At 52.7% G+C, this 11,840-nt stretch overlaps 1 protein-coding gene across 2 annotated transcripts in view; it reads right to left on the bottom strand.

The window, feature by feature from the left end:
• LDLRAD2 (low density lipoprotein receptor class A domain containing 2) overlaps nucleotides 1–11,840 on the bottom strand; it is a 29,540-nt gene that overhangs the window by 4,848 nt on the left and 12,852 nt on the right. Inside the window, exons 2-4 of one of the 2 annotated variants that reach the window (XM_078873340.1) lie at nucleotides 2,439–2,912; nucleotides 1,259–1,429; nucleotides 210–356 (exon numbers count right to left, since the gene is read on the bottom strand). In XM_078873340.1, the coding sequence (XP_078729466.1) occupies nucleotides 210–356; nucleotides 1,259–1,429; nucleotides 2,439–2,912 (792 nt within the window). The remainder of the gene's footprint in view (nucleotides 1–209; nucleotides 357–1,258; nucleotides 1,430–2,438; nucleotides 2,913–11,840) is intronic. The other variant, XM_078873341.1, reaches the window with a different exon arrangement.

Genomic DNA, 11,840 nt, shown 5'->3' with positions numbered 1-11,840 from the left:
AGTGGTGGTGTAGTGGTGGTGCATCGCTGTGATGATGCTTCCTTCGTGTTTGTCAATTGGACAATGAGTGCTCATAGCACTTACACAGTACAAAGAGCATACGTACAGCACATACAGCATATGTGTTTAGGCGCACCTGGTGGGGGGGGGTTAGGGGCACCTGGTGGGGGGGGGGGGGGTTAGGGGCACCTGGTGGGGGGTGGGGTTACCTGGCTGGGTCGCGAGGTTTCCTGGGGGCTCGCGAGGCTCCCGGCTGGGTCGGAACAGCACCCCGCACGCCGGGGTGGGGAAGGGCCCCGGGGCCCTCAGGGAGGCGTTGGGGGCGGCCCCGTCAGGCCCCGCTGTGGGGAGCCACCCTGCGGGGGGCACGGGAGCGGCGGGGCCGGGGAGGCACATCGATGAGCGGCGACATCTCAAGAGCGGCACGGCACGGGAATAATTGCCACGCAGTCTCTCCGTAAACCGACTCGTCACGACACACGGTGTTAGCGTCCTTTTTGCGTGCCGTCATTGGTGACCGGGCTGGGATCATCGATCATCCACTCATCGACTCATCCGCTCATTGACTCATTCACTCATCGACTCATCCGCTCATCCACTCATCCACTCATCGATTAATCGACTCACTCATCGACTTATCGATTAATTCACTCTTCGACTCATCCGCTCATCGACTCATCCGCTCATCGACTCAACTCCCCACACCTGAGGGGCCTGGTTCACCACAGGGCGGGGCTGTCAACCTGAATTTGAAGCCAAGAATCTCGGCGGAGCCAACTCAGTGGTACAAGCCGCTCGGGCACCTCCGAGTCTTTCCTGGTGCCCGGTGTCTGTGCGAGCGTGTCTCTGTGCGTCTCTGCACGTGCCGTGTCTCTGTACGCTCCGTGTCTCTGTGTGTCTCTGCACGTGCCGTGTCTCTGTACGCTCCGTGTCTTTGTGTGTCTCTGCACGTGCCGTGTCTCTGTGTGTGCGTGTGTCCCGGTGAGTGCTGCGTTATCTGTGCGCAGCGCTACAAGCGGCGTCTTTTGTACACGCGTTCTCCCTGGGCACGCGATGTCTGCGCTGTGTCTCCGCCAATATGCACCAATGTCTGTATGTGCCGTGTCTATCTGTGCCGTGTGTCTCTGCGAGCTTGTCTGTGCCGTGTCTCCTTCGCGTGTCCCTGCGCCGTGTCTCTGCGAGTGTCTGCACGTGCCGCGTCTCTCTACAAGCACGATGCCCCTCTCCTCTGCCCACCACCCCCACCCCCCCGTGTCACCGGCGCACGCGGGCGGCAGGATGTGCGTCTCGTCCGACTCGTCGCCGCAGTTGTCGAGGCCGCGCGCGTCGCACACGAGGCTCCAGGGGACGCAGCGCGCGTTGCGGCAGCGGAAGTAGCGGCTCGTGCACGGGTCGGGCCCGCACGTGGCGCCGCTGCTGCCGTTCGACTCTGGGTGGACGACGACACCGCACACGCGGACTCGTCACGGGGGTGGGGGGGTTGAGTGGGGGGGGCCCGGCGTGCCGTGACCCCCACGACTTGGGGAGGTGGCGGGGGGGGGAAGACGAAATCAAAGAATCTGGAGGCCACTCACTACGGGGCAGGAGGAACGAGGAATTGAAGGGAGTGGTGGTGGGGGGGTGCCAATTGTCGAGCAGTGGCAGGCTGACAGCAGCGACAACAGCCTGGCATAGAGACCCATAGACTCACATAGAGACCCATAGACTCGCACAGAGATTCGTAGACTTGCATGGAGACCCCCATAGACTCGCATAGAGATTCATAGACTCGTAGAGACTCGTAGACTCACATGGAGACCCATAGACTCATAGAGACTCATAGGCTCACATAGAAACCCATAGACTCACACAAAGACCCACAGACTTACACAGAGACCCGTAGACTCATAGAGACTCATAGACTCACACAGAACCCATAGACTCACACAGAGACCCATAGACTTACACGGAGAGTCAGACTCACGTTACGTAGAGATCCGAAGACACACATAGATGCATAGACCCACATAGAAACCCGTAGACTCACATAGAGAAGGGGGGGCGGTGGGGGGGGGGCCTTTGCTCAGCGATGGAAAGTTGCCGGTTTGACAACAACAATAACGACAACAATAACAACAACAACAATTGTGTGCCAGACACATTGAATGGACAAAGTTAGGAGGGGCAGAGGGTTAGGTGTGGGGGGGTGGGGGTGCCTGTGGGGGGTGGGGGGGTGTGGGGGGGTGTGTGGGGGGGGGGGGTATGTGTGTGGGGTGTGTGTGTGTGGGGTGTGTGTGGGGTGTGTGTGTGTGGGATGTGTGTGTGTGTGGGGTGTGTGTGGGATGTGTGTGGGGTGTGTGTGTGTGGGAGGGGTTGTGTGTGTTGGTGTGTGTGGGGTGTGTGGGGGGTGTGTGTGTGGGGTGAGTGTGTGTGTGTGTGTACGAGGCCCAGCCGATCACCGAGCGTGAAGGCCGAGAAGTCGCCCACGAAGTCGACGCGGGGCAGCTTGCCGCGCGTCACGAGCCTCAGCGTGAGCGCCCGGCCGTGCGACACCACGGCCTCCGGGATGCTCTTGCCGCACAGCGGGGGGCCCAGCGACGGGGCGCCCCGGCCGACGCCGTCGTAGAACTGCAGGTAGGAGCCGGCGTGGCAGGGGTCCTCCGAGGCTCCGGGGGCGTGCGGGGCGTCGAGCGCCGGGGCGTTGGGCGGCGGCGGCGAGAGGCTCGCCCCGGGCGCCGGGGTCACGCGGAGGAGGCTGTAGACGAGGAAGAATCGGAACTGGAAGATGAGGCGCTGGTCGGGCCCGGCCGCCCGCACGCTCAGCCAGCAGTCGGTGTCGGCGCCCACGAAGTAGAAGCGGCGCGACTCGCGGTGCGAGCTCAGCACCAGCCCCTCGGCGGTCAGCGAGCGGCCGCACACCTCCACCAGGTGCGCTGCGAGAGCGGTGGAGGGAGGGGAGGGGGGTAGGGCCACGTGGTCCTTGTGACGTCGTTCGTAGTGGCGGTCCCCAACCTAGATTTGAAGCTTTCGTGACTGCAAAGATTCATACTCTTAGGTTCTTTCGGTAAAGTCACGTAGGTAAAAAAATAATAATAATAAAATAATAATATTAAATGAAAATAACTCAATTAAATCACGACTCATTGTGGCTAGGGGTTAGAGCTTGTGTGTGTTTGTTTCTCATTGTGGCTACTAGGGGTTAGAGCTTGTGTGTGTTTGTGACTCAATGTGGCTAGGGGTTAGAGCTTGTGTGTGTTTGTGACTCATTGTGGCTAGGGGTTAGAGCTTGTGTTTGTTTGTTACTCATTGTGGCTAGGGGTTAGAGCTTGTGTGTGTGTGTTTCTCATTGTGGCTAGGGGTTAGAGCTTGTGTGTGTGTGTTTCTCATTGTGGCTAGGGGTTAGAGCTTGTGTGTGTGTGTTACTCAATGTGGCTACTAGGGGTTAGAGCTTGTGTTTGTTTGTTACTCATTGTGACTAGGGGTTAGAGCTTGTGTTTGTTTGTTACTCATTGTGGCTACTAGGGGTTAGAGCTTGTGTGTGTGTGTTTCTCATTGTGGCTAGGGGTTAGAGCTTGTGTGTGTGTGTTACTCATTGTGGCTAGGGGTTAGAGCTTGTGTGTGTTTGTTACTCATTGTGGCTAGGGGTTAGAGCTTGTGTGTGTTTGTTACTCAATGTGGCTAGGGGTTAGAGCTTGTGTGTGTGTGTTTCTCATTGTGGCTAGGGGTTAGAGCTTGTGTGTGTGTGTTTCTCATTGTGGCTAGGGGTTAGAGCTTGTGTGTGTGTGTTACTCAATGTGGCTACTAGGGGTTAGAGCTTGTGTTTGTTTGTTACTCATTGTGACTAGGGGTTAGAGCTTGTGTTTGTTTGTTACTCATTGTGGCTACTAGGGGTTAGAGCTTGTGTGTGTGTGTTTCTCATTGTGGCTAGGGGTTAGAGCTTGTGTGTGTGTGTTACTCATTGTGACTAGGGGTTAGAGCTTGTGTGTGTTTGTTACTCATTGTGGCTAGGGGTTAGAGCTTGTGTGTGTGTGTTTCTCATTGTGGCTAGGGGTTAGAGCTTGTGTGTGTGTGTTACTCATTGTGGCTAGGGGTTAGAGCTTGTGTGTGTTTGTTTCTCATTGTGGCTAGGGGTTAGAGCTTGTGTGTGTGTGTTTCTCATTGTGGCTAGGGGTTAGAGCTTGTGTGTGTGTGTTACTCAATGTGGCTACTAGGGGTTAGAGCTTGTGTGTGTGTGTTACTCATTGTGGCTAGGGGTTAGAGCTTGTGTGTGTTTGTTTCTCATTGTGGCTAGGGGTTAGAGCTTGTGTGTGTGTGTTTCTCATTGTGGCTAGGGGTTAGAGCTTGTGTGTGTGTGTTACTCAATGTGGCTACTAGGGGTTAGAGCTTGTGTGTGTTTGTTTCTCATTGTGACTAGGGGTTAGAGCTTGTGTGTGTGTGTTACTCAATGTGGCTACTAGGGGTTAGAGCTTGTGTGTGTTTGTTTCTCATTGTGGCTAGGGGTTAGAGCTTGTGTGTGTTTGTTTCTCATTGTGGCTAGGGGTTAGAGCTTGTGTTTGTTTGTGACTCATTGTGGCTAGGGGTTAGAGCTTGTGTGTGTTTGTGACTCATTGTGGCTAGGGGTTAGAGCTTGTGTGTGTGTGTTACTCAATGTGGCTACTAGGGGTTAGAGCTTGTGTGTGTTTGTTTCTCATTGTGGCTAGGGGTTAGAGCTTGTGTGTGTGTGTTACTCAATGTGGCTACTAGGGGTTAGAGCTTGTGTGTGTTTGTTTTTCATTGTGGCTAGGGGTTAGAGCTTGTGTGTGTGTGTTACTCAATGTGGCTACTAGGGGTTAGCAGCTTGTGTGTGTTTGTTTCTCATTGTGGCTAGGGGTTAGAGCTTGTGTGTGTTTGTTACTCAATGTGGCTAGGGGTTAGCAGCTTGTGTGTGTTTGTTTCTCATTGTGGCTAGGGGTTAGAGCTTGTGTGTGTGTGTTACTCAATGTGGCTACTAGGGGTTAGAGCTTGTGTGTGTTTGTTTCTCATTGTGGCTAGGGGTTAGAGCTTGTGTGTGTGTGTTACTCAATGTGGCTACTAGGGGTTAGCAGCTTGTGTGTGTTTGTTTCTCATTGTGGCTAGGGGTTAGCAGCTTGTGTGTGTTTGTTTCTCATTGTGGCTAGGGGTTAGAGCTTGTGTGTGTGTGTTACTCATTGTGGCTAGGGGTTAGAGCTTGTGTGTGTGTGTTACTCATTGTGGCTAGGGGTTAGAGCTTGTGTGTGTTTGTTTCTCATTGTGGCTAGGGGTTAGAGCTTGTGTGTGTTTGTTTCTCATTGTGGCTACTAGGGGTTAGAGCTTGTGTGTGTTTGTTTCTCATTGTGGCTACTAGTGGTTAGAGCTTGTGTGTGTTTGTTACTCAATGTGGCTACTAGGGGTTAGAGCTTGTGTGTGTTTGTTTCTCATTGTGGCTAGGGGTTAGAGCTTGTGTGTGTGTGTTACTCATTGTGGCTAGGGGTTAGAGCTTGTGTGTGTTTGTTTCTCATTGTGGCTAGGGGTTGGAGCTTGTGTGTGTTTGTGACTCATTGTGGCTAGGGGTTAGAGCTTGTGTGTGTGTGTTACTCATTGTGGCTAGGGGTTGGAGCTTGTGTGTGTTTGTGACTCATTGTGGCTAGGGGTTAGAGCTTGTGTGTGTGTGTTACTCAATGTGGCTAGGGGTTAGAGCTTGTGTGTGTGTGTTACTCAATGTGGCTAGGGGTTAGAGCTTGTGTGTGTTTGTTTCTCATTGTGGCTAGGGGTTAGAGCTTGTGTGTGTGTGTTACTCATTGTGGCTAGGGGTTAGAGCTTGTGTGTGTTTGTTTCTCATTGTGGCTAGGGGTTAGAGCTTGTGTGTGTTTGTTTCTCATTGTGGCTAGGGGTTAGAGCTTGTGTGTGTTTGTGACTCATTGTGGCTAGGGGTTAGAGCTTGTGTGTGTTTGTTTGTTTCTCATTGTGGCTAGGGGTTAGAGCTTGTGTGTGTGTGTTACTCATTGTGGCTACTAGGGGTTAGAGCTTGTGTGTGTTTGTTTCTCATTGTGGCTAGGGGTTAGAGCTTGTGTGTGTTTGTGACTCATTGTGGCTAGGGGTTAGAGCTTGTGTGTGTTTGTTTCTCATTGTGGCTAGGGGTTAGAGCTTGTGTGTGTTTGTTTCTCATTGTGGCTAGGGGTTAGAGCTTGTGTGTGTTTGTTTCTCATTGTGGCTAGGGGTTAGAGCTTGTGTGTGTTTGTTACTCATTGTGACTAGGGGTTAGAGCTTGTGTGTGTTTGTTTGTTTCTCATTGTGGCTAGGGGTTAGAGCTTGTGTGTGTTTGTTTCTCATTGTGGCTAGGGGTTAGAGCTTGTGTGTGTGTGTTACTCATTGTGGCTAGGGGTTAGAGCTTGTGTGTGTGTGTTACTCATTGTGGCTAGGGGTTAGAGCTTGTGTGTGTGTGTTACTCATTGTGGCTAGGGGTTAGAGCTTGTGTGTGTTTGTTTCTCATTGTGGCTAGGGGTTAGAGCTTGTGTGTGTTTGTTTCTCATTGTGACTAGGGGTTGGAGCTTGTGTGTGTTTGTGACTCATTGTGGCTAGGGGTTAGAGCTTGTGTGTGTTTGTGACTCATTGTGACTAGGGGTTAGAGCTTGTGTGTGTTTGTGACTCATTGTGGCTACTAGGGGTTAGAGCTTGTGTGTGTTTGTGACTCATTGTGGCTAGGGGTTAGAGCTTGTGTGTGTTTGTTTCTCATTGTGGCTAGGGGTTAGAGCTTGTGTGTGTTTGTTTCTCATTGTGGCTAGGGGTTAGAGCTTGTGTGTGTTTGTGACTCATTGTGGCTACTAGGGGTTAGAGCTTGTGTGTGTTTGTTTTTCATTGTGGCTAGGGGTTAGAGCTTGTGTTTGTTTGTGACTCATTGTGGCTAGGGGTTAGAGCTTGTGTTTGTTTGTGACTCATTGTGGCTAGGGGTTAGAGCTTGTGTGTGTTTGTGACTCATTGTGGCTAGGGGTTAGAGCTTGTGTGTGTTTGTTTGTTTCTCATTGTGGCTAGGGGTTAGAGCTTGTGTGTGTTTGTTTCTCATTGTGGCTAGGGGTTAGAGCTTGTGTGTGTTTGTTTCTCATTGTGGCTAGGGGTTAGAGCTTGTGTGTGTTTGTGACTCATTGTGGCTAGGGGTTAGAGCTTGTGTGTGTTTGTTTGTTTCTCATTGTGGCTAGGGGTTAGAGCTTGTGTGTGTTTGTTACTCATTGTGACTAGGGGTTAGAGCTTGTGTGTGTTTGTTTCTCATTGTGGCTAGGGGTTAGAGCTTGTGGTTGTTTGTTTCTCATTGTGGCTAGGGGTTAGAGCTTGTGTGTGTTTGTTACTCAATGTGGCTAGGGGTTAGAGCTTGTGTGTGTTTGTTACTCATTGTGACTAGGGGTTAGAGCTTGTGTGTGTTTGTTTCTCATTGTGGCTAGGGGTTAGAGCTTGTGGTTGTTTGTTTCTCATTGTGGCTAGGGGTTAGAGCTTGTGTGTGTTTGTTTCTCATTGTGACTAGGGGTTAGAGCTTGTGTGTGTTTGTTACTCATTGTGGCTAGGGGTTAGAGCTTGTGGTTGTTTGTTACTCAATGTGGCTACTAGGGGTTAGAGCTTGTGTGTGTTTGTTTCTCATTGTGGCTAGGGGTTAGAGCTTGTGTGTGTTTGTTTCTCATTGTGGCTAGGGGTTAGAGCTTGTGTTTGTTTGTTTCTCATTGTGGCTAGGGGTTAGAGCTTGTGTTTGTTTGTTACTCATTGTGGCTAGGGGTTAGAGCTTGTGTGTGTTTGTTTCTCATTGTGGCTAGGGGTTAGAGCTTGTGTGTGTTTGTGACTCATTGTGGCTAGGGGTTAGAGCTTGTGTGTGTTTGTTTGTTTCTCATTGTGGCTAGGGGTTAGAGCTTGTGTGTGTTTGTTACTCATTGTGACTAGGGGTTAGAGCTTGTGTGTGTTTGTTTCTCATTGTGGCTAGGGGTTAGAGCTTGTGTGTGTTTGTTTCTCATTGTGGCTAGGGGTTAGAGCTTGTGTGTGTTTGTTACTCATTGTGACTAGGGGTTAGAGCTTGTGTGTGTTTGTTTCTCATTGTGGCTAGGGGTTAGAGCTTGTGTGTGTTTGTTTCTCATTGTGGCTAGGGGTTAGAGCTTGTGTGTGTTTGTTTCTCATTGTGGCTAGGGGTTAGAGCTTGTGGTTGTTTGTTACTCAATGTGGCTAGGGGTTAGAGCTTGTGGTTGTTTGTTACTCATTGTGACTAGGGGTTAGAGCTTGTGTGTGTTTGTTTCTCATTGTGGCTAGGGGTTAGAGCTTGTGGTTGTTTGTTACTCATTGTGACTAGGGGTTAGAGCTTGTGTGTGTTTGTTTCTCATTGTGGCTAGGGGTTAGAGCTTGTGTGTGTTTGTGACTCATTGTGGCTAGGGGTTAGAGCTTGTGGTTGTTTGTTACTCATTGTGACTAGGGGTTAGAGCTTGTGTGTGTTTGTTTCTCATTGTGGCTAGGGGTTAGAGCTTGTGTTTGTTTGTTTCTCATTGTGGCTAGGGGTTAGAGCTTGTGTGTGTTTGTTTCTCATTGTGACTAGGGGTTAGAGCTTGTGTGTGTTTGTTTCTCATTGTGACTAGGGCAGGGGTCGGCAACCTACGGCTCCGGAGCTGCATGCGGCTCTTTACGGGCTGCTTCTTGACGATATGTACGTATGTACATAGATGCATTGCGGCTCTTGAAATACTGAATTTTGTACCGAATTGGAAAGAAATGGCTCTTCTTGTTATTTTGGTTGCCGACCCCTGGGCTAGGGGTTAGCAGCTTGTGGGCTTACCAAAGCCGTGACTGAAACAAGTGCAGTGCGGGACGGAAGTGGTGAATAATAAATCAATGGGGACGGGTCACGCGTAGACTCACCGCTCTCACCTCCTGCTGCTGTGCGGCGTGGTTCCTAACAGGCCACGGACCGGTACCGGTCCGCAGCCCGGGGGTTGGGGACCTCTGGTTTATAGGAGTACCGGGGGGTGTTGGTGGTGGGGAGGATCGGGGTACCTGGCAGGGGTTCTAGGTACCTGGCAGGGGGTCCGGGCTAACTGGTAGGGGGTGAGGGATGCGAGGACAAGGGGGTGGGGCCACGCATCCCGTTGCTTTGCGGGGTCCGCGGTTCCGAAAATGTTCCACACATTTAGAAAATGTGTGCAGAGAGTCTTCGTTTAAGGTGCTGGCGGTTGATGCGTTCAGCGAAAACAATTTCCCCGTAAACAATGTAGCAACGATATCGTTCAATCTTGATTGGAAGCTTTCGTGACTGCAGGAATCCATACTCTTTGGTTCTTTTGGTAAAGTCACGTAGGTAGAAAATCAAATAAATCACGACGTTTCGGGCACAACACAAGCATCCATCATTAGATGAGAAAGCATGGCCTGCTGCTGAGGCAGACTTTAAAAAGATTTTAAATGGGAGTAGCTCAAGGGAGCTACACCTGATGATGGGCGCTTGTGTTGGGCCCGAAACGACGTGATTGATTTTATTTTATACCTACGTGACTTTACCGAAAGAACCAAAGAGTAACAATAACGTTGGGCGAGATGCGATGCACGACTACGCACACGCAGCGGGATGGCGTGGACAAATAACGAGGATGCGCCGCCGCGTTACTGTATCACTCCGCTCAGCCGCGCAACTCAAGAAAATAGTTCATCATCGGCCGCTCAGAAAGCGCGTTGTAACGGTGTGCATTCCGCGTTATAAAGGAACGCGTTTCATGTTATAACGATTAGCGTTCTACAGTGTAATGCGCGCCTTCTGCGTTATAACAGGAACCTGCGTTATAACAGGAGCCTTCCGCGTTATAACAGGAACCTGCGTTATAACAGGAGCCTTCCAAGTTATAACAGACGCAGTCTACTTTATAACAGGCGCCTTCCGCGTTATAACGGGCGCGTTCTGCGTTATAACGGGCGCGTTCTGATTTGTTGGGGAGGGGGTACTGGTGACGACGTCACACAGGTTGAGGCTGAGTGTGGGAGTCGCTTAGAGGACGAGGGACCACGCCCAGAGGAATATAGAGAGTGGGGGGGGTGATGGACAAGGGGGTAGAGTGTAGGGGATGGGGGGGAGGGCTGATGGACAAGGGGGTAGAGTGTAGGGGATGGGGGTGATAGACAAGGGGGTAGAGTGTAGGGGATGGGGGGGGCTGATGGACAAGGGGGTAGAGTGTAGGGGATGGGGGGGGGCTGATGGACAAGGGGGTAGAGTGTAGGGGATGGGGGGGGCTGGTGGACAAGGGGTAGAGTGTAGGGGATGGGGGGGGGGCTGGTGGACAAGGGGTAGAGTGTAGGGGATGGGGGGGGGGCTGATGGACAGGGGGGTAGAGTGTAGGGGATGGGGGGGGGCTGATGGACAAGGGGGTAGAGTGTAGGGGATGGGGGGGGCTGGTGGACAAGGGGGTAGAGTGTAGGGGATGGGGGGGGCTGGTGGACAAGGGGTAGAGTGTAGGGGATGGGGGGGCTGATGGACAGGGGGGTAGAGTGTAGGGGATGGGGGGGGCTGGTGGACAAGGGGGTAGAGTGTAGGGGATGGGGGGGGGCTGATGGACAAGGGGGTAGAGTGTAGGGGATGGGGGGGGTGATGGACAAGGGGGTAGAGTGTAGGGGATGGGGGGGGTGATGGACAAGGGGGTAGAGTGTAGGGGATGGGGGGGGGTGATGGACAAGGGGGTAGAGTGTAGGGGATGGGGGGGGCTGGTGGACAAGGGGTAGAGTGTAGGGGATGGGGGGGCTGATGGACAGGGGGGTAGAGTGTAGGGGATGGGGGGGGCTGGTGGACAAGGGGGTAGAGTGTAGGGGATGGAGGGGGCTGATGGACAAGGGGGTAGAGTGTAGGGGATGGGGGGGGTGATGGACAAGGGGGTAGAGTGTAGGGGATGGGGGGGGTGATGGACAAGGGGGTAGAGTGTAGGGGATGGGGGGGGGTGATGGACAAGGGGGTAGAGTGTAGGGGATGGGGGGGGCTGGTGGACAAGGGGGTTGAGTGTAGGGGATGGGGGGGGTGATGGACAAGGGGGTAGAGTGTAGGGGATGGGGGGGGGCTGGTGGACAAGGGGGTAGAGTGTAGGGGACGGGGGGGGTGGTGGACAAGGGGGGTAGAGTGTAGGGGATGGGGTGGGGACCCCCAGTTGAGAGGGTAGCTAATGCGGGAGCAGGAGAGAAAGGAGGAGGAGGACGAGGTGGAGGAGCTCCTGGAGAAGAGGTCTCTCTGTCGGGATCCGCGTGCGTGCTCCACGCAGTGTCCGTGTTGGTGTCGCCTGGAACAATAGAGTTCCCTAGAACAATAGCGTTCCCTAGAACAATGGAGTTCCCTAGAATAATAGAGTTCCCTAGAATAATAAAGTTCCCTAGAACAGTAGAGTTCCCTAGAACAATAGAGTTCCCTAGAACAATAGAGTTCCCTAGAACAGTAGAGTTCCCTAGAACAATAGAGTTCCCTAGAACAATAGAGTTCCCTAGAACAACAGAGTTCCCTAGAACAATAGAGGAGTTCCCCCGGCAGGACGACTCGCGCGGCGAACTCCGTTTCAAATGCACACCTCAAATCGCTACTCGGTTGCGAGTGCACGCACGACAACCGTCGTCCGCCGCGATTCCGCGAGCGCTGTTGGGCAGCAGCCACCTTGAGAGCGCGAGAGAGCCATGAGCCCACCTCTACAGCTACGGCGGAGGCCTTCATCGCAAGGCCCGCGGGTCACTGCCGGCCGCTGGTGGCCTTTAGTGCGGCGCCTGACGATACACAAGTGGTGCAAACACCCCACGTCGTCATCGTGCTGCTGTTAAACCCAAACAATGGTTTCACATAATGTGTGAAGGCAACGGAAAACGCAGACGAGGTGAGCTTTGAGAGG

The sequence above is a fragment of the Lampetra fluviatilis genome, chromosome 36 (genome assembly GCF_964198595.1).
Source record: "Lampetra fluviatilis chromosome 36, kcLamFluv1.1, whole genome shotgun sequence".
Taxonomy (NCBI): Eukaryota; Metazoa; Chordata; class Hyperoartia; order Petromyzontiformes; family Petromyzontidae; genus Lampetra; species Lampetra fluviatilis.
This window is presented reverse-complemented; position numbering and strand designations above follow the sequence as displayed.